The sequence below is a fragment of the Crocodylus porosus genome, unplaced genomic scaffold (assembly GCF_001723895.1).
Source record: "Crocodylus porosus isolate Cpor-Errol unplaced genomic scaffold, CroPor_comp1, whole genome shotgun sequence".
Classification (NCBI taxonomy): Eukaryota; Metazoa; Chordata; order Crocodylia; family Crocodylidae; genus Crocodylus; species Crocodylus porosus.
Genome location: NW_017728911.1, coordinates 4,366,166 through 4,388,031, shown reverse-complemented (window position 1 = coordinate 4,388,031; position 21,866 = coordinate 4,366,166). Strand labels below are relative to the sequence as shown.

Genomic DNA, 21,866 nt, shown 5'->3' with positions numbered 1-21,866 from the left:
TCTGCTCAAAGTCCTTGTTTGTACTAGAGAAAATGTACCAGTTTAAATCAATTTATAATTAGCCAATATAGCTGCACCTCAGGCAGTTTAGGTAATTAACTGGGGCTAAAGGGCATCCCCATTACTGGCTGGCACCAGTTTAGATATCAAATTGATCAATTATACAGGTGCTATTTGTAGAGCATGGGGAAAGCTTATGTGGCCTACTCAAATCCAGCTCAGGTGGGACATGATTGAAATTCATTCCCATCTCTTTGTGGGGCTTGAATGAAGCAGGGGAGCTAGAAAACCTGCTACCAGGCCTTTGCACTAATTTTGCCCCTTGCTGGCAGTCTCAGTGGGGAGGCTAAGGATTTAATGTGTCAGGGAGACTGAAATCCCCTCACCCCACCGAGGCGAACTCTTACAACTTTTGCAATGCCTGATGAAGGATGCCTGTGCCTGAAAGCTTGCAAATAAAGATTTAATTTTTTTGCAAATATCTAGTTGGTCTACTAAAAGATATCACCTCTGCCATGAGTTTTGATCCCTTTTGCCTCTAGACCAATATGGTTACAACCTGGATACTTCACCCCACAGAGGCAGTTGTTCCAGGGTAGAGATGTAGGCATGCTGCTGGGGCAGCCTGGGCCCAGTTTCTCACCCCTCCTGCACTGACTTAACTCAGCAAGGAAAACCAGGTGGCCAGTCTCCAGGGCTGTCAGCCTCTGCTTGGCATCTGCTCCCAGGTCCTTTGCTTTGCCACTGAGGCCTATCCTTTGTCTCTAAGCATTTGCCCTGCTCCCACTCCATAGTCAGTCTGGGCTGTCTTGAGGCTCTGCCCCCGCGAGCAAGAGAAGCTGGCATGTTTCCCCAGCACTCAAGCCCGTATCAGGGGAGAATTCTGATACCAGCCTATGTCTCTGCTCCCCTTGACTGCAACCCTCCAGGGGCCTAATTAATGCCTGGCAACTCCCCCCACCTCCACCTGCTAAAGAAATACCACAAAACTCTGCGCTTCCCAGTTTCCTGTAGCAACATGGTAAGAGTGTGGGGTGGGGTGTGGGAAGAAAAGGGGTTATGATGCACGTAGGGATGGATGGGTAGGGAATTTAGCCATTACGAACCAGTGCAACTAATCAGAGGGATTTACAGGCACTGGCTGATGAGCCTTCCCAATGCCTCCAGGCACCTGGCTTTGCTGTACAGACAGGTATACTGAGGCACAGGGAGGGGAAGAGATGGGATATGGTTATGAAGTGACTTGGTGGTACAGCTTATGAGAAGCCATGAGTTCCTGGGCTGGTCAGTCTACTGGAGGGACACAATGTAGAGAGGGAGAAAGAGGATGGGTGGGCATGGTGATGCGGGGGTGCACAGGGCAGTGGTGAGGCTGCCAGGCTAGGCAGGAGGACAGCAGCCAGCCTGGGGCTCACAGGCCATGTCCCACCTTGGCAGACAGGCTCTGTTGCTCATGGCGTGTGTGCTCTAGTTCCTCCTTTTTAGTCTTCAGGGCCACGGCCACCTGGTGCCACCTGTCCTTCCAGTGCTGGGCAACCTGTTGCTGTTCTGCCAGCTGGCAGTCTATCTCTTCCTGCTTGTGCTGCAGGGCAGCCTCCAGCTCCTCACAGCGAGCCTGCAGCATCTCCTTCTCCCTCTGCAGCAGGGACTGTGAGGTCCTGATAAATGACAGGAGCACTGAAGAGCCAGGAACATCCAAGACACCTGCCATCCTCCCCAGGGACCTCCTCCCTCCATGTCATCTCTGCACCTCCTCCATCTCATCTCAGCCCCACCAGAGAGGAAACCTTCTCCTCTGCAACTCCTGGTGCCTGGGACTGCCTCCTATGCTAAATCCAAACTGGAAACCACTCTCTCCTTCTGTTAGTGTCCCAGTGACACAAGCTGTTAATTCCTCACCCCATCAGTGTTTCCTCCAGAACTGGTACCACATGTTGCCACTGAGGATCACATAATATTGTTCAGCATTGGAGCATAGCCTTTGTGAACAGGGCTGGGCAGCACACAGTGGGACTGGGCTGGACTCCAAAAATAGGAAGCCAATTCATTTAATGTGCATCACCCGGACTGGAGGAAACCCTTATCCTTCCCATCCCCTTACCCTTCTTTGCCCATAAAGCCCCCAACTCTGGAGACCAGAGATGCATCATGAGGTTTTCAGCTGGAAGATGCACACTCTTCCCCCAACCTCAATCTCCTTCCTTCCCCACTCAGGTACCTGAGATCTTTGCAGGTCTCCTGAAGACCCAGCATGTCCTCTCCCTGGCCTCTAGCATCATGCTGCTCCCTGAGCAGCTGGGTGCGCTCCATCTCCAGAGCCTGGATCTGGTTGGTGAAAATCTTCTTCTCAGCCTCCAGCTGATGGAGCCGATCCAGGGAAGTTTCCAGTCTCTGCCGGCTCTGACCCAGCTCAGAGGAGAGCATCTCATTCTCCTGAAAGAAGTCCATGAGATAATGCTCCATGTGCACAGCTCCCATCCTCAAACCAGCCATCATGCTGAGACCTGAATTCATCACAGTGATGTCCACCCAGCACAAGAGAAATGGCCGAATGTTATGAGAAGGCAGGGGCCGATATGCAACACAAGCTTGCACCAAGTGACCTACCAAAGCAGGGGGACCAGGGGACTTTCACAGACATGAGGTCAGGCCTGTCCCTCCCAGACTGGGAGCATTAAAGAGCCAGGAACATCCAAAGCACCTACCATCCTCCCCAGCGACCTCCTCCCTCCACAGGGTCTTTGCACCTCCTCCATCTCACCTCAGCCCCATCAGAGAGGAAACCTTCCCCTCTACAGCTCCTGGTGCCTGGGGCAGTGGAAGGTTTTCTTTGGGTTACAACTCCTAGGAGATTTTCCACGTGCTCTAAATAGAGCCTCAGAGATTCATACCAGTTCCTTGCAAGGCCTGATATAGGTACCAAGCTGCAATGAAGTGAGGACAAGGACATCACCAGCCAGAGATGATGGCAAGGGGCTCTAGCTCTGGCTCTGGCAATGTCTCTGCTAGTTCATAAAACTGTTAGAGAGGAAAAGGTCTACAGACCTCCAGTGGGGGCAGTGATGGGCATCAGCACTGGCCAATACTCTACCTTGGCTGGGCACTGGTGGTGTGGTAAGGGAAGTGGTCAGGAATATAAATCAAACAGTTAAAGGGAAAGGAAGGTCTTAGGAAACCACTGGATTAAAACAGATTGTTCCTGTTCTTGCTGGGCTGGGTCCCTTGTGCCCCTAACTCCCAAAGGAGGATTGGCTTTGAAAGCAACAGTGACAGAGAAGAGGGGCCAGCCCAGAGTCAGCATCACCAGGGGATGCCCATGGAGTCCATTCGTCACTCCAAGAGTTACCTGTTGGATGGTCTCCAACTCCTCCTTCATCCGGACCTTCTCTTGGTCCTGGCGGTTGGCCTGGGCTTTAGTGCTCACCAGCTCCACGTGAAGGTCTGACACTTGGTCATTAAACCCCTCTTGGCTCCTCTGTGCATGTTCCAGCTGCAGAGTGAGTGCCTGCACCTGCTGATGCAGCTCTACTTTCTCCTAGAAGCCAAGGAGCACATGACAATGCAAAATCCTAGCCTGTCTCTTCTCCAACCAGCCTCTGTTCAGGCCATGTTGACACCCATGGTATCCATGCTCTTCCTTCTCCCACAACATTGCTTCTCCTGTGCCCTACTTCCCATCTTCACCACCACTCTTCCACCCTTTCTCATCCCCAACAGCCTTCTTTGTACCTTCAGGAGTCTGTTCCTGTCAGACAAGGCAGGCTTTAGCTTCATTGTCAGCTCAGACACTCTCTCCTCCAGCCTGACTACCTTGGAAGACAGCAGCTCCTTCTCCTGCATAGTAATATGACACACTGGGGTGAGAAAAACACACTAGCCTCTCTGAAGAGGTTCATGGACTCAGTGGCCTCTACTGCTACCCAGTGCCCACCTTACAAAACTTCAGAGCAGGGAATCAAAATGTGGACCACCTTCTCCATTCTCACAGCCCTTAATCCCAAGGAGAAATTTTCTTTAGCTTTCAGGAGTAAAGCTAAGTGAATACTTCCCAGAGGATAGTCAACTGGTCAAAAATGTAGTTTCAGAGTGGTCAAAACTATTTGCAACTATTTCAGGGATACTTTGGCAAAACAGCTCCACTGGTGGTTGGTGGGGAGGGAGAAAGTATTTCAGAAAAGATCAAACATTTTTCTTCTTGCAACATTTTCTATGTGAAATGCTGCAACTTTTCATTTCTAAAGGATATCTTTGCTTGGAAACTAACTCTTTTTAAAAAGTGTATAAAAAAGGCTAAATAACATGAAAACAAAAAAAAGAAAGATTCAATTTGGGGCAAAAAATTGTTTCTTCTGTCTACCCAATATCATTTATAACCAAACGTTTGGTGTCCTGTCTTAGCAGGAAAGGATGAAGAGGTATTGAATGCAATTTACATTGGGTTTGTATACTGATGTAAACTACACCAGGATCCAGAATCTCACTGGTATCTCAAGGTAGTTCACACAGTAGATAAGTATTATGATACCTTGTCATTAGGTAGCATATGAGCAGGTAACAGCAAACTGCTAAGCCACAATGGTTGCAGACAGGCTAAACATAATAGCAGTAACATACAGCAGTAGAATGAGTCCTGATTCTTTAATGGCTAGTTCTCTACTTGCTTGCTCAGAGTCACCATGCTTTACAGATATGTGTATCTGTTTACTACTTTCTTGCACCAGTGTAATGCTGATTAAATTAATATAAATGTTTAATCTGTTCATACCCTTAGCTGCTGAACCCAAAATTTATCATTCACTCAAGCCTGGTCAATAGCAGTAGGATTTGTGTCCTCTCCTTGAGTCATCCACAAGATGACATACCGAAAATATAGTAGTATGTGCATGTACATGGAGATAGCCCATCCTCTCTGGCCATAGGAGACAGGACTAGGAACAATAGCCTCAAACTGCAGCAGAGGACATTTAGTTTGGAAATTAGGAAAAACTTTCTGACTATGAGGTGGCCAGGCACTACCCCTGGAATCTCCACCCCTGGAAATTTTCAAGAGCAGGTTATACATAGACTTGGCTGGAACGGTTTAGTTAGGGATGATCCTGGGCTGGACTAGATGATCTCCTGAAGTCCCCTCCAGCCCTCCTTTCCTATGACCCTATGTACATGACATACCAGGTAGCACATAAGCCCTAAGCTAATTCATTGTATAATACACACATTCAGGCCAAGCTATGAATCATACTTGTATTCGCCTAGACGTGTGTGTCCAAAGACTTCTGCTTCTCTCACACACCCATCACATCTTGCTTTTCTTGCATCCATGACTCATCTGCCCCACACGAAGCCCCTCTCTGTAACCTACCAATGGCCATTAACTTGGAAGTGGCTTGTTACTCAAAGCCATGCATTTGCTCCATCTACATACCAGGCTGGTGCTACTGCACGCTGCTTGGAGTCGGCTGATTTCTTCATGCAGGGTTTTGTTTGCCTGGAACAAGTCTGTTGCTCTCTGATTGGCCTCACTGGTCTGACTGAAAGCCAGCTGCTGAGCCTAGGAACCAAAAGATAGCACAGAGACTCTAAAGGAGGTATGTTATCTCAATACAAATATATGAATTCTGAGGGTAATGGAGTCCCCTCCTGGAAAGAAGCTGGCAGAGGGTCTGAGCAGCCAAGTATGAAAGCAGGCAGCTCCTTGTTCAGCTTCCAGGGACCAAGATCCTCACCAACCAGATCCAGGCTCTGGAGATGGAGTGCACCCAGCTGCTAGGAGAACAGCAGGATGCTAGAAGCCAAGGAAAGGACATGCAGGCTCTTCAAGAGAGCTGCAAAGAGCTCAGGTACCTGAGCAGGGAAGGAAGGAGACTGAGGTTGGGGGAAGAGTGTGCATCCTCCAGCTGAAAACCTCATGATGCACAAGCACAATTAGCCAGAGGTTGGCCAAAGGAACTAGTAACAAATGTCTGAATTATGGGGTAATTACTCTTAGAGGGCCACCCATCACCCAGGAAGTGGGGCCTAAGAGCTGTGTGTGAGGATGACATAAAAGTGAATGGATAGGACTGGATGCATGTGACAGCATGGCCTGGGGCATCCTGGTTTTGTGTGCCTGAGCAAGTACTTCTATTGCTCTTCAGTGATTCCTTGCTCCTACTTAAAGGTGGATCACCTGGAATTCAAGCAGCCTGCATTTTGGAAGCTGATGCGGGTGATTCCCAGCCCAGGCTTCCCACATACGAGGTTCAGGATAACCAGATCTGTTATCTCTGACCCATGGATTTATTGCAGGTGGATCCTAAATAGGCAAGTCCTTTCCAAAAGCAGGGGGGCATGTAGGACAAGATCAAGGGACTAACTTCTTTGGTGGAGCTCAGTTGCAGGGCCATTTCCTCTTGCTCTGCCTCCAAGTCCTTCAGTTGGTCCTGAAAGTCACTCGGGGTTTCTTGAAGAGCTGTCATTTCTTGGCTTTGCTCCTCCCTTCCCTATGGATCAACACAGAAGGTACCCCAACCAGCTGTGATGTGCCACCCAAGTCATTGATGGCCCAACAGCACACGTAGGAATGGGCAAACACCAACCAGCTAGCTCTGCAAATACTTATCTCTGTGAAAGCCCCCAGTTTGGCTTTCTGACCTATTCACAATGACTTATTGATTTTAATTCACATTCAACCAATTTGAACACAAGGCAGAAAATCTCACCTATTCCTTCACTCAGCTCATTCTGCTTGTTGTTGATTCACTATTGACAAGCATTTGCACGACTGCCAAGGATTAGTGAAACAGTGATAACATCTGATCATTTCACAGATATTAACACCAGCAATCTGCCATGAGAGCACACTATTAGTGTTCATCAGTCTCCCACTGGAAAAAAAAATCTAGCAACCAATCAAGTGGAGGAATCCACACCATGTGATTCAGGTGACGGATGATATCTTGCAGACTTGTTCTCAGAGTGAACAGACTGAGACAGAAGCCTACCACTAGGTTGGAAATTATTAGGCAAATCTTTATTCCCAGGAATGAGAATCAGATTGGGAAGATGGATGTTACTTGGGATTTTATCTCGAGTCTCAGGATATATTGGGTGCTTTTCTAAAAGCTCCAACTGCAGGATTCATGTGATTTCAGGAGAATCCTAGGTTTCATCAAAAAAAAAATCCAGCACTCATTGCAGCAAAGAAAAGCTGCACAATGGCACCCACATGGGATCAAAAGGCTGTGAAACTAAAAGGGAAATGAAAAGAACTCAGATATTACTTTTTCTCTTTAAAAGATATCTCCTGATTTATAATGTAGGGGTTGGTAATACTTTGATCAGCTAGCCACAAGAAAGCCAAGTCCCTAACAAATGCTGCTTGTAATAGGTAATATGACCAGCCTCAATCACATGCCAAAGTGAGAGAGAGAGAAAGAGTGTGTGTCCGCGTACGCATGCGCACACACACCTGCCTGCCTGCCTGAAGTGTATCTATTGTGCTCTCACATTACAGGCCAGCTTGTGCCAGTTACCCACTGCCCCACATTAAGGGTGACACAATTCTCTGGGTAAATGTGATATTTATATTAGACCAACTAAATAGTTGGCAAATGTGTTCTTTGTAAGCTTTCAGTACAAACACCCTTCTTCAGGTGACAGTGAGCTATAGATCCCCAGAGAACGTGGAGCTACGAAGGAGGAGGAACAATGGCCCCACTGAAATGTCCATGATATACCCTCCCTGCAGCTGGCCATGGCACCATCCCTCCTCCATCCCCTTCACAGTGGCATGTCTCCTGGGCACACCGACTCTTCTAGCACTGGAGACTGGGATGCAGCAAGTGGCTCTTTACTTAAAAATTAGATGTTGGATTTCTCCTGAGATAAAGCCTTTTATCCTGGGATCCTTCAGGTCTGATTGTCCTGGGCTTTGAACTCTCAAAGGTGGTGGAGGGGGAGGACAAAAATCCTTTACGCACACAGCTTGAATGGCAATTAACTGGAATTTCCGATTCTCCTGGGAAAAGTGTTATCACGGTGCTTCATGCTTCACAGGTACTTAAAGTGGGACAATGGGCTTGAATGTCTGTAGGGTTCCAAAATAAAAGGCTTTGTCTTGGAAAAATCCTACATCTGTTTTTAGCCAGAGTACCAGCCCATTGTCCCACTTTAAGCACCTGTGAAGCACCCAGAAAACACTTTTTTCCCAGGACAATCAGGGCTAAGTTGAGTTAACAGCCATTTAAGCTCTCTGAGTGGACAAGCCCCACCACCTCCCCCACCTGTTTTTATGTGAGTCAAAGCCCCAGACAATCAGATCTTGGATAAAACCAATGCCTGTTTTTAGCCTTTTTGTCCCCACACTACATACCCATGCAAGACCAAGGGCCCAAGCTGCCCTTAGGATCTCGGACTAGATCACAGAGCTCTTTGGGATCTTCATGGTCACTGGTCTCCCCACCCTAGCTCTGCACTATATTTAGCTCATGAGTGTTCCCTAATGATATCTGACCTTGTTATAGTTTGCTGCCTCAGGATGGCAAGTGTCAAAGCATCCTGAGCCTGGTAACAGAGTCTGAGACCAATCACCAAGTGCATAGGTTGACTGCTCTACAGGCTTCTCTAACCCTGTGTGGCATGGGAACTGGACCCCAAATATTAGCCCTTTAAAGCAGCCCAAGTGCCTAGAGAAACTGCATTCCCCCCTGTGCAGCTCCAGCCTGGGATCAATTCTATACTGGATACTGCATATAGCCCCAAGTGCTGTCCCTTCCTGGAGTCTTCATTTCTCTAATGATTGTGGTGCTAAGCCCTGTGGCCCCATGCCAGTGCTAGTGTCTTCACTGAATGTGATTTCATCTGCCACTCCCCAGATCCTGCTATGTTCAGTGCCTTTGCTGGCCTTTTTAGGCATAGTCCAGGCACCATGCCCAGGCCTTCCTTACCGCAGAGCGGGGAGTTGGCAAGACCGAGCAGCACCTCATTCTGCCCAAGCAGGTTTTGGCCTTCGCCATCTCCATCTCCAAATGAAGGATCCTAGAAGACATGTAAACATTGGCGCACACGTGTGCAAACACAAACAAACTATGCTATTCCATTGCTCCCGCCCCAATTCTCCCTGTGCCCTTCTATATGTTTCGTCTCCACCCATTCCCCTATCAGGACACTTCTTACATCTGACTCTCGACAGCTCTCATGCTCCATCTGAACCCTTGTTCTTCTATGCCAGTGGTTCTCAACCTTTTTTGTACTGGGACCCATTTGCCAAAATCGGTGGCTTGTCCCAACCCGCCCCCTGCCTGGCCCTGCCAATGCCTGACCCACAGTCCCCTGTCCCCTCAGGCCCCTCACTCCCAACCCACAGCTCCCTGCCACCCTCCCCCTCCCCCCCAGCTCCCTCCAGGAGTGACTGAGGTGGCTCTGGCTCACAGTAGGGAGTAGTGACACAGGCTGGAGGGAGGAGGGGAGGCCTGTGGCAAACCTGCCCTGGGCTGGGGCTTCTGCACTGCACCAGGCAGCCTGGTCATGGTCCCTCCTGCCTCCCAAGCAGCGTCTCCCAGCTGCCTTGCCCCCACAAGCACAGGCACCAGGCCTGATGTTGCCAGTCTGACCACAAGCTCCCCCCTGCCCCTTCCCCCACTTGTGACCTTTTGAAATATTCTCGCAACTCACTTTTGGGTGGCTACACATGGGTTGAGAAATGCTGTTCTGTGCATCCCTTCCCTGTGCCCCTTCTAAAAAGACCCCAAACTACCATCTTGCTCAGAGCCCCATGTTCACTCCCAGCCTCTGTCACCCACTGGGTGTGTTTACACGTGTGCCTCACTGCACAGTTGGTACTGCGCAGTCCCAGCAGCACACAGGTCATTTCTGACCCTACTGCCCAGTAGCAATGAACTATTGTGCAGTAGCTCATTGTGGTTCGTGCCCACTTATGCTACGTCACTGTAGCAACGAGATATGTCGCAACAGCTCGTTGCTATGGCAATATAGCATCTTCTGTAGATGCCCCCACTAGCTCCCACCTCTACTCCAGCCCTTTCCCCTAATGCACCCAGAGGAATAAGCACAGGGTTAATGTGGTGAATTCAAGGCTTGTGAGAAGTGCCCAGCTGCCAGACACTGCCAAACTCACAGGTGGCATTACTGATGGAGGTACCTGTCCCCTTGGAAATTGATGGAGACCATCTCTATAGAAATGACTCTTAGTCACTCCTTACTGACTGAGACTGGATTGGATCTCTGTGCCTCGTGGCTCTCTGCCTCTGAGCTGCTGGTCTCAAGCATCAGGAGACACAAGCATTACCCCAATCAGCAATTCAGATGTCAGACAGTCCCCAGTAAACTGCTACTACCTTTTATTTATCATACGAGCCTGAGTGCCACCATCCTGTGTGGCCACCAGAGCTCTCCCAATGATCTGAGTGGTGCTTTTCCATCACTGCTGCCCCACTAATGCTGTCAGGAACTAAAGAGGATAGATAGTATAGTGCTTGCTACAAGACCTAGGGAAGTAGGTGGTAGGTAGGTGCCAAAAGGAGAGAGAGAGGTACCAAACTCCCACTGAATGTAGGTGTCCAATTCTCTTAGGCTCCTTTGAAGAACCCACTCTGGCTCCCCAGCTTTCATCAGGTTGCAGCAGTTTCCCAGGTTACACAGGGAGCTCCTTGTGTTGCGAACCGATCCTCCCTGGAAATACCGCCTCTCTGTCTCTTGTCCCAGCTGCCTGAATCCTACATGTCCTTGGCCTAGAATCACTAACCCAAGCCGTTTTACCGCCCAGCCCAGTCCACTCACTTTTCACGCAGGTCCCCGCTCTGCCTCTTGTCTTCGTAGCGAGACAGCTCCAGCCAGTTCTTTTCTTTCTCTAGCTGAGCCAGGGACCTCTCCATCTGCTATGGGAGAGACCAGGTCAGAGAAGAATTCAAAGCTCAACAGAGTTTGCTCCCCCAGAAACAGGGTTTTATACTAACCCTGGCAGAGCACAAGGCCTAGGGAGGCTCAACCTCTGTTCTCTATGATAGAGACTGGATAGAAACGAGGAGCTGCTCCACTAAGTCCTAATGCCTTAGAAGACTTGCTACAGTTTGCAGCTCACTAAAGAGATGACCTGGTCCAAAGCTTAGTAGAGTCACTGAGGTCATGGCTAGGCTACACAACCTCCTTCCCAAGCCTGGAGCTACCATGGGGAAACAAGCCCTGCCCTGCACACCTAAGACTGGCAAATAGCAAACCCTTAGGCATGCCCCACAGCACTCCACTTGGTCACTTATGGAGCAAATGGATAGATCTTGTGCCTTGGTGGCTCTATGCCACCTCCCAGGCTCGTCAGATGTGTCCTAAGCAGAGCCGTCCCTAGGGGCGTGTGGGGCTTGGGGCATATCAGCCTGTGCAGGGCCCGTGGGGGTGGGGAAGGTGGCGAGTGGCTGGAGCTGGCAGCGCTCGGCAGCGGTGGCAGAGCCGGCAGCTCTTAGCAGCGGCAGTGAGTAGCGGCCACAGCGGGGCCTATACGGCACCAACCGCGGGGGTCCCCAAAGTGCAGAGCCCAAGGTGGTCACCCCGATTTGCCCTCCCCTAGGGATGGCCATGGTCCTGAAAGTCCTTCCATGGGTTTGGCATAGAGAGGGTGAGCAGTGCCATCATGCCCGGCTGTACTGGAGACATCCTCATGCCCAAAAATGCCCAAGTCCAACCAAAGGGGACAGATAAGTGGCCAACCCAGGCCCTCTCTCAGGCATAATGTGCTATGTCTGTATACCTCAGAGCTGGTTGAGGTCCAAGGCACATGTAGCCCTGACTGAAATCAAGCAGGTGGATGTCTGGAAAGACAGGGACCTAGAACTACTCCTGTGTCCAGACCAGGCAGGTCCTTACAAAGTTCTCTAGACTGTGGAGAGACTCATTTACCTTCTTTTTAAGAGAAAGCAGCTCATACTTCACACTGCTGAGTGCCAGTTCCTTATCCCACTTCTCCAATTTTTCCTCCTGCCACCGCAGACCCCTGGGAGCCTTCTGAAGAGAGAGCCCTGGCTCAGCTTTCCTCTGTGCTGGTAAAGACAGATGCAAGTCCCGTTCTGATCCACTCCACACCCTTTGAGCCAGTGACTGCGAGGGGTTATATTCTTCTGTATCCCAATCTGGGAGACGAGACAGAGAATGCCTCCTTCTGACTGGTGGGCTTATAGGTTTCCTGACATGTTCCACACCATTAGTTAAAAATCTGCCAAAGAAAAGAGAGGCCACCTTTATGTTTTAGAGACTGACTAGAAAGCCTGGGAAGTCAGAGCCTTGTGAAGAGCTCACAGAAGACTTCAAGAATGACAATGACTTTCCCTAATCCACCAATCAAAATTCACCCTCTGGCACTGTCATCTTGCCTACCCCATGTTTTCCTAGGAGAATCTGGACATTGGACAATTGGAGAACAAGGAAAGTATTGTCCTCATGGAACCTGAATGATCGAGAAGGGAGCATTTTTTATTCAGACCTCTATGAATGTTCTGTTAGTTTGCAGGCAAGTTTTGTTAAGTAGATGTGATATCCTTTTATTAGACCAATGGAGTAGCTGGAAACAAGTTCTTAGCAAGCTTTCAGGCACAGTCACCCTTCTTCATGCGTAGGAAGTCTTTACTGTCCTTACAGTCTCAGAACAGCAGAGACCTTCTGTGCCTGAAGAAGGGTGACTGCACCCAAAAGTTTGCTAAGAACTTTTTTCCAACTACTCAGTTGGTCTAAGAAAAGATATCGCGTCTACTCAAAGAACCTTGCCTGCTAGTGTCTATGTCCTTAGACCAACACAGCTACAACTAAAAACCCAGCAACCTGTTAGTTTTCATTAGCTCTTACTTCACTCATATTTTCTAGAAGCAGTTGGAAGGAAATGTCTCCTTGTACATTCAACATCCTTCAACCCATTCCATGGAAAGGTTCAGAAAGCTCACAGTCCACATCTGATACCTCCAGGCAATCCTCAGGCAAATGCAGAGAAGACTAGGTTTGTGTTCCCAAAGGTGCCCCAGAATCTACTGGACTACAACTTCCCCTGTATCCCATAGTAGGATCTGAAAGGTCTGAGCAGAAACACCATCTTCTCTATTTATAGGAGATGGCAGAACCAGAATGGGCATGCAGGCCATAGTCAAAACCTGATCCTGAGATGAGCACAATACCTTTAACCCCTGGTAAAACTAATGGGGACTGCAGATGCGCAGCATGTCTCAGCACTAGGGTAAACAAAACCAGCCTCTCCAAAATAACAGTCATGCTTCATTGCTAGTGCAATATAAACAAATCTTATATGTGCTATCTTTGCCTATTAATTCACAGCCTTGCTTGTGTGATTAAGAATATTGGAAAAGTCTGTCTTGGACAGGCATCTAGTTTAGATCCCTGCAGTGAAGACTGGCCACTGCTGGATGCTTCTGAGGAAGAGGAAGACCTCTCTGAGTACAGTACTTATTAACACAATGTTATACCCTGCCCAGGGTTTTTTTTCCTGGCTACAACTGGTGATCAGCTGCTGCTCCAAAGCTGGAGGATGAATAGCCCTGACTGTCTTATCTTACAAATAGGACTGCTGGTGGTGCTTGTGCAGTTGCGAGCATCTGAACCTTTTGGAAATGAAATAAACCGTTTGCTCCAACACTGCACTGCATCAGAGAGTTCACGTGGTTACTCTGCTCAAAAAAAGGAGCTGTACAGGGTGTTCATTGATCTTCCTTCCTTTCTAAAACCTATTGGAACATATATATTGTATTTCCATAGGAGAGGTTCCTTCCAAACCATCTCATCCAGGAAGTCTGTCACCTGCAAAGTCAGGGATATGTCCAGCTGATTCCCCCCTGACCCCAGGTCATTCTGTCCCAAGCATTCTGGAAGATGAACTTACATCCCACTATTGATAGAGTGGATCCCTCGCAGGGGGCTCGTGGACCTGGCTCGTTCAACAAGCTGGGGGCTGAGAAAGCCCCTGCTGTTCACTTTCCAGGGGTTGTGTGAGGGGTTGGGCTCCAGAGATCCTTGTGTCCCATGAAGAGAGTTCTGAATGAGATAAGGAAGAGACCACTGATGTGAAGGACAGAGGTGATTTATTTTTGTCCCCAGCCCCTACTTTGACATATACTCTTCCTCTTCCCTTCACTCGTCCCATCAACACTGGAATCGCCCCGTTAATGTCCTCACAGGCATGACTATCTGACCAAATACAAGAATCATAGGAAGAGTCATGACCACCCCACAAACAATCCTGGCTGTTCAGTGCTTGAACAAAGCATCCGCGTGGGGAGAGGACCACTTAGGTGTGTCAGAGGTGATACCTAGTGTCGTTATGCCAGGTGGGAGATCAGGAGGGTGCGGGTATATTGCTCCACTTCTTAGACCAGCCAATGGGACATAAGGGGCCACAGTGTGATAAGCAGAAGGCTAAGGAGTGGAGAATGACCCCACCAGAAGATATTATGAAGCCCCAGAGTGAACTGCCTGGCTTTGGCACCCCGAGCAGAGACGTCAGCCTAGTCCCATTACCTCTGCTTGGAACGGGGCCTTGCCCAAGAGTGGGCAGCTGTCAATGTAGCTTCTTTCCAGTTCCAACATGGAGGAGGGTGGAGATGTTCGTGGACGTCTCCTGTGTCTCTCAAGGCTCTTGCCAGTCCAGCCCAAGAACCCCAAGTCAGTACTGAACTGGAAGCATCCATCACTGCTGTACTGGGCTGGCAAGCTAGAAAAGCTGGTCCACTTCTGGTGGGACATTTATGGCCTTGTGGTGCAGTGGAACAGGGAACAACTTCCCCAAATGATCATCAGGGCAGCAGAGTCTCAGAAACTACTTCCCTTGTCATGGGACCTGGTGCTGCTTCCCTGGAGCTTCCAAGGGAAGTGTCACAGATCTAGCTTCATGGCACTGGGAGGAGATGGTATCCAGCTGTGGTGTGAAGCACCAAGGGCCTGTCAACCAAGGGCAACAAAAAAGGTCAAAGCACACCCACAATGGGAATTCCCACTCAGTATCTTACCCATGGCCCCTTTTCTCAATCACTTGCCACCAGGCTACTCCATAATCCTCCATTCCACTTCCCACAGTGCTGTGGCAATCGACACAATAAGCCGAGGCAGCTCCTAGCATCTAAGGAGGACCCAGCTGTGCCCAGCTGAGCAGATCTGCTTGGTTAGATGACTGGAGAGGAGGAATGGGAGGGAGTTTGCAATCTCCCTCTCTTACATGAATGTGTGACCCTCACTGATGGTTTTGGCCCATTGGGAACCCCTGCCTTTGTCTTTTCAGAGACCACAGTGATGAGCTTGGTATAACTGCCCATGCAGACAAACACAGACATTTCTCGTTTCCACCCTCCTTGGCTGTCATCTCTGCTTACTGTGGTGACTGCCTGAATAAGATCAAAACTAGGAACACTTATGTCCTACCTCAGTGACAAGGCTGAAGGCTGCTCTTTCCTCCTACGGGGATGGCAGGAGCATAAAGAGCTGCAGCAGCTAAGTCCCTAGCTGGTTGAGCCTGCTGTGAACAGAACTGTGGGCATGAAACATTGCTGCCATTGTTGCTTGAGACTCTGATCGTGAACTTGGAGGTGCTAAGCAGTCGGTAAAGGAGTCTATGTGAATTTCTCTGCAACACCTGATCCTCAAATGGGGAGAATCCAAAGGACAAACCTTTCCTCCCACCCCAAAACACCGTTTGATCCACGCTGGTCTCCCCCATCTCTGTTCCAAAAGGCTTGTGTTTGCCAGCACAGGGCATTCAATAGGAAGTGCCACAATTCCCTAGTGAGTGCAAAGTGGAAAAGCCCCAAGCTGTGTCCACCTGCTCCAGGCTCTGGATAGCAGCAACTCTGGGGCTGGTGAGAGGAGCAGAGCTTAAATCCACTTACCTGTCAGTGAGTGCCCCCCCCACAGCTCCTCAGAGATCCCTAGAGATCAGCTCTCCTGGGAGTCTAGTCCTTGTGCTGAGCTGCTGCATGCACTATGTCTGCCCAAGCCAGGGAACACAGGACTGCTGCTGCCACAGCAACCGAGCAGGCAACAAGCCTCAAAGTGCCCATTTCCCCTCTCCTGATAGACTGACTGAGATTGTGAAATGCAGGTGGCTGCCAGTGGAAGAGGGGTGGAAGGGGCAGGATGGGGAACCAGCCTTTGGGGAGTTACTCACTGGGATCAAAGCAAGCCTTGCCTTGTCCTGTTCAGAGAAGCTGCACACACCCGGGTCCTCTCGTCTGCCCCTTACATTTCTCCAGGAACAAAAGTAAAACTGCAGCAAGCAGGGAAGCACCCAGCCCTCCCCTTCCACTAGCTGGGTACTAGTGGGGTCGTTGTGACCCACTGAGTTCCTACACAGGAGAGGCTGGCATCCACCAGGCCCAGTGGATCTGTGTTTTGCAGAGTCTCTGTCAATAGTAGCAAGGCATAGTATTGGCATAGGGTCTGCATCTAGCCAGATCTATCAGCCAAGCCCACCCCATTGCTGAACTCAGCCCTCTCAGCACAACCGCAGAACCCATTTTTCTGCTTCCCGCAGTAATTATGTTCTTCAAACAAACAGATCCATATTCCTTCAACTTCGTGCTTTTAAGGTGCTGGGAGGGATACAGGAACAGACAGAGCTGGCAGCCACAAACAGCCCACAATCCAGTCAGACAAGACACACAAAAGGTGGAAGTGGAAAAAAAATACAGAGGAATAAACTGACTTGCCTAAAATCCCATCACAGGACAGTGACAGGGCTGGGAGAGACAGCGACTTCCCATTTGAATATTAATTATAAAGAAAATAATATTTAAGCCGCTTCAGTTTGCCCCTCAGTGCTTTATTCCTTCTTGTCTTGAAATGCAACAAGTGGAAAATCTTGTGTATCACACAGCAGTTTTCTTGCCACAGGCTGGGGTTGTTTGCAGCTGCGTGTTTCAGTGTCTTTCCCCTGCTGCTTTGTTCGGTACGTTATGCTACAGACATTAGCACTCCTTCATTCCTCACCTTCAGAAACCTTCCAGTGTTTCCATCAGATCTCTCTCACATACCATACATGACTCGTTGGCTATTAATAGTTGGCATCCACTTATACCTTTGTGAGTGTTTTCATAGACACATTTGCACTCAAGGGGGAGGACTGACTTCATTGGGAGGAATCCACCTCCTTCTCCTGAATGTCCAGCATCCATCCCCTTCTCTGAATTGGCTATTTTTGGTAGGAGTTGCCAGACCCATGGATAAAAGCTGCTAAACCTAAGTGTTAAAAAAAAATCACAAGTCAGTTCTAAATATTGTGAGATTTACACACACACACACTATCTATCTATCTGTATATATAAAAAGAAAAGTGAGAGAAGCTTCTTTCTTCTGCCTTACAGTTTTTCAGAACTCAAGGGTCATGTTTTCACGGTTTTCTCTACAACCAAGGTGCTAAAAACTTCCTTAAAAAAAAGCAAGCTAATTTAATCTCATGTCTCGGGGAGCTGGGGGCTTTAAGCAGATACCTAATGTTGCAAGACTGGTGGCTAGATCACAAGACTTGGCAACACCAATTATCTGGTGAGTGCAGTTAGAGGAATGCAAGCCTGTGCTGCAGATAAGAGGCAGTGTGTCCTGTTCCTCTCCAAGGAATATCTACAACACCAAAGGCTCTCTGATAGAGGGAGTCCGCCTGCCACATGGCTGCATGAAACCACAGTGCAGGGGATTTTCAAAACAGGGGGGGAGTTTGTGGCCCACTCATATAAGCCATGGCATAGCAGACACCAGGGGAGGGTGGTTTTTGGCAGGGGAGAAAGTGTGTGTGTGGGGGGAGCAGCTCAAAGTGGCCAGGGAGAGCAAAATCCCAACAATTACATACCATAGGAACCCAGTGCTGCAGGCAAGTTAGATCATCTACACTTGTCTACAATGGAGGCCAAAACCGAGACTCTGAATTGGCACATGCATTATTACGTTAACAGCCAAGCCAAGAGCGAAGAGTCCCTTTCATGGGTGAAAGAAGCAAACTATCTTTAGTAAAACAACTCCCTGGAAGAAGTAACCCAGCACAGCTTGGTTATGGTTTGCTATTGCTGTCTCTTCGGTGACTGTAGGAATGATTAAATGCAATGCAACAGGTCAGTGGGGGCCAACGTTTTTGGCAGGCATGCTACAAATTAGCCTCAAACCTGAGTACCACCCCAATCTCCTTCCTCTGCCTCATGCTCTGCTTTCTGCTCTATCTGTCACTGTGCTGCTTGTCCCCTCCACCACATGCCATACACAGAGGCTGCCTGTGTTTCTTGTGGCACACACTGCATTTTGGCCACCCCTGCAATAGGTGATGAAATGTTTTATTAGGTACAAGCCTGATAATCCCAAGAAGCCATGATTTGAGAAAGACAGAGGAAATCACAGCAAAACAATGAAAATGCTAATACTGTTAGAAGGGAGCGTGAAGAGCCATGGCTATGCAAATGCAGAAGAAAAGGTGGCGGGGTTTTTGGTTGTAGCTGTGTTGGTCAAAGGACATAGGCAGGCAACTTCTTTGGATAGATGTAATACCTTTTATTAGACCAACTGAGTAGCTGGAAAAAAAGTTCTTTTTTCCAGCTACTCAGTTGGTCTAATAAAAGTTATCTAAAATAATAAAAGATAATAAAATTGGTTTAAATTTATTAACAGTTAGTCTAATAAAAGGTATCTAAAAAAAGAACTTCACCCCAACTACTCAGTTGGTCTAATAAAAAAAAATCACATCTACCCAAAGAAGGTTGCCTGCCAAAGGAAAGCTGGGTAACATGGTGCCAGAATGGCATGCCAGCCTTTAGCCCTGGGTGCTCTACAGCAAAAACTCATCAAAAATGGATCAACTTCATGGTTAGGATAGACTTAGATGAGCTTTTGGGTAGCCTTCCTCATATTTCCTGGCAAAGCATAGCCACAATATCACGTGAACATTACCAAAGGAAGTTTCATTGTTTTGGAAAAGGCAATAAATACATATTAAGTTTCCAGCCGTACCAAATTAGTTTCTTGAACTGAGAAGAAAATGATGTAGTGAGAAATCTAGGGGCGTAAACTGGAGTGAGAGGGAGGGTTTCTTTGCTAATGCAAAGTGAAGCTGTGCTGAAGCCAGCCAGCTTGAGCCTTCATGGATCCCTGAGCTTAGACTTATTACAAGCATATGATCAATGTGTATGATAATCTTACTGCACTGATGTGGTCATTATAAGTATTGCAATGCTGTTATCTAACATGTTCACATTCTGTACAGTATCTTAGGCCATTCATTTAAATAAACTGTACAACTGCTATTGGCCTTTGGATTTAATAAAGGCATTTTAACTAAATTCTGACATGGTCAATTGAATGCCAGTCGTAACTGGGCCCAGTGGGCTGTTGGGACCTTTCCTTTGTTATTTAGTCTCAGTAGAAAAAGAACGAGAACCTTGAGCTCTTACCGACCAGGTACAGTATCTGTGGAGCAAACGCTGATTCATGGAACAAGCCTATGAGATTAAATAGAAATATAGGGCCAAAAATATCCCTGTTGTAATTTAGCAAACTCAACAGAATTACACCAATGATTTTGCCTTAGTGTAATAGCACCCTCATGACAAATGGGAATGCTGAAGCTAAGTGACATGCATGAGGCCACACAATCAGTTAGTGGCAGAGCTGGGTGTGACTGTATTCAGATGCTGACTCCTTTCCAAATCTACATGCCATACTCTAGCTCTGCTTCTTTTTTAAGGACTAAGATGTGGGTGATATTAGATTTAGGGAACCAAGACTTCTGAATTTGTTTGAAATGGGTACAGTTGGTGAAATGTCTAGAATAAACGCAGTATGTTCCTGTTACTTGTGTACCCATGCATCCATCCAAACTATACAAATAAGTGGACTACACTAATAAATGGAACAGAAAAAAATTGCAAAAAATACATTAAAAAGCAACAGAAACAGATAGCACAATTCCTGATCCTAATGTGGTACTGAACTGCAAGTCATTCCACATATTTTTCTGTCCATTTTTAAAGACTGGGTGCTGAATAAATGAAATACTATGGCAATTGCTGTTCAGTTACATCTTAGGCCTACCTGCGATGACATATGCATGTAATGAATAAGGAAACCTCACACAAAACTGATCAGTTCTCCTTCTCTCAGACATATTGTTAAATGAACAGTCCTGTATAGGCAGTAGGGTGGTTTCCTGTATAGGAAACGTGTAATGTATCTCAAAAAAAGTAAAATGCACTGTAAAACAACTAGATTACTAAAATGTTTCATATCTTCAAACATTATGGTAAATCATCTGTTGTGAGAGGAAATATTTTTTCGTACTCCTCTACTCAACCATTACATTATTTGTCTTTTGGCTTTCTTTTTCTAGTTTTGGCTTATGCAATAAACTAAAATATGCTAAAAATCCCCATTATGTAACTAATCAGGTGAAGTTTAACTGAAGAGATAGTAAATGTTTTCTGACCTACTGGAAAGTAGGCAAATAATCAACATGCAACAAAGCAGAATTTACTGTATGCACCAACGATTCTCAGCCAGGGTGCTGCAGCGAGTCTGTTGGGAGTGCCACTCAGTGTTAGCACTGCTAGGCATGAAAACATGATTTGCAAGATAAACCCAGAGGCGTCAAACAGGAAACTAGAGCTTCAAAACCACTGTGAGCTGCTGTGGTCTTTTTGAGTTCTTTGTCACAGAAGACAAAGTTCTTTGGGTAAATCCGATATCTTTTATTAGACCAACTCAAATAAAAGATATCGGATTTACCCAAAGAACCTTGTCTGCCTATGTCCTTAGACCAACACAGCTGCAACCTACACCCTCGTCACAGAAGAGTTGCCATGTTCCCATAGTCAAAAATGGGTGAAAGCTAAAAGCGTGCACTTTCTGAGGGGGACCTCGAGTCTAAAAAGGTTGAGAGCCACTGTTATGCACTAATGTGTACAAAGAGCACTGATGTATTACCCTTACACAACACAACTGGATAGTACCGTGTAGGTAGGGTTGCCAACTCTGAATCTATTCTGGGAGGTTTCCCGAATGCCAACATGCCTGTGACACACACGAGCGTGCCCACATGCTTGTGTATATCAGTTACAGATTATGGTACATGGACTTTAGGCTAGGAAGGCAAAAGCACATGACCATTACATTTTCAAACCTACCGGACTACTGTATAAATCAAATTCAACATTCAATATTTATTTCAATGAATGCCCTATCATTTCTTTCCCGGGTGACTCTCAGCAGTCTCCTGGAGATTTATATCCAATTCCTGGAGACTCCAGGGCAATCCTGGTGGGCTGGCACCCAACATGCAGCAAGTATTAAGGAGAATACCCTCAAATCTACATTAACTGCTGTTTTCCTCTTCACAAAGCCCTACATGTGTCTTCCCACCCACTTGCCCTTTGCAGGTTGCAGCACTCCAGGACTATCACTGACCGACCAACAAATCATACATGTCTTGGTCCGTGCCGTCAGCTTCTCTGTCCTGGTTTTCCTGAGACCCCCACCTTCCCTGATTTTTAAAGCCAGGCAGTAGGCAGAAGAGGCAAAGCCCTCCTTCACGACTGAACCAAGAACTGACCTCTGTTCTCAGTGGTGGCAGGTGACAGACCAAGGAGCAATGGGCTCAAGATGCAGCAAGGGAGGTTTAGGTTGGATATTAGGAAAAACTCTCACTAGGAGGGTGGTGAAGCACTGGGCCAGGTTACCTAGAGAGGTGGTGACGTCTCCATCCTTGGAGGTTTTGAAGGCCTGGATTGACAATGCCTTCCCTGGATGATCTAGTTGGGGCTGGTCCTGCTTGGGGCAGGGGGTTGGACCAGATGTGACCTCCTGAGGTTCCTCCCAACCTGACCTTTCTATGCTTTGAGAGGACAGGTTGGTTTGCTGGG

At 47.8% G+C, this 21,866-nt stretch overlaps 1 protein-coding gene across 1 annotated transcript in view; it reads right to left on the bottom strand.

The window, feature by feature from the left end:
• The window catches only part of LOC109308743 (myosin-11), a 28,606-nt gene extending 12,648 nt beyond the window's left edge, over nucleotides 1-15,958 (bottom strand). Inside the window, exons 1-12 of the mRNA XM_019533148.1 lie at nucleotides 15,864-15,958; nucleotides 14,503-14,922; nucleotides 13,868-14,019; nucleotides 11,887-12,199; nucleotides 10,777-10,874; nucleotides 8,925-9,015; nucleotides 6,354-6,479; nucleotides 5,423-5,548; nucleotides 3,730-3,834; nucleotides 3,347-3,535; nucleotides 2,219-2,433; nucleotides 1,430-1,658 (exon numbers count right to left, since the gene is read on the bottom strand). Coding sequence (XP_019388693.1) covers nucleotides 1,430-1,658; nucleotides 2,219-2,433; nucleotides 3,347-3,535; nucleotides 3,730-3,834; nucleotides 5,423-5,548; nucleotides 6,354-6,479; nucleotides 8,925-9,015; nucleotides 10,777-10,874; nucleotides 11,887-12,199; nucleotides 13,868-14,019; nucleotides 14,503-14,727 — 1,869 coding nt within the window. The 5' untranslated portion in view covers nucleotides 14,728-14,922; nucleotides 15,864-15,958. The remainder of the gene's footprint in view (nucleotides 1-1,429; nucleotides 1,659-2,218; nucleotides 2,434-3,346; nucleotides 3,536-3,729; nucleotides 3,835-5,422; nucleotides 5,549-6,353; nucleotides 6,480-8,924; nucleotides 9,016-10,776; nucleotides 10,875-11,886; nucleotides 12,200-13,867; nucleotides 14,020-14,502; nucleotides 14,923-15,863) is intronic.
• Between the last annotated feature and the right edge of the window lie 5,908 nt (nucleotides 15,959-21,866).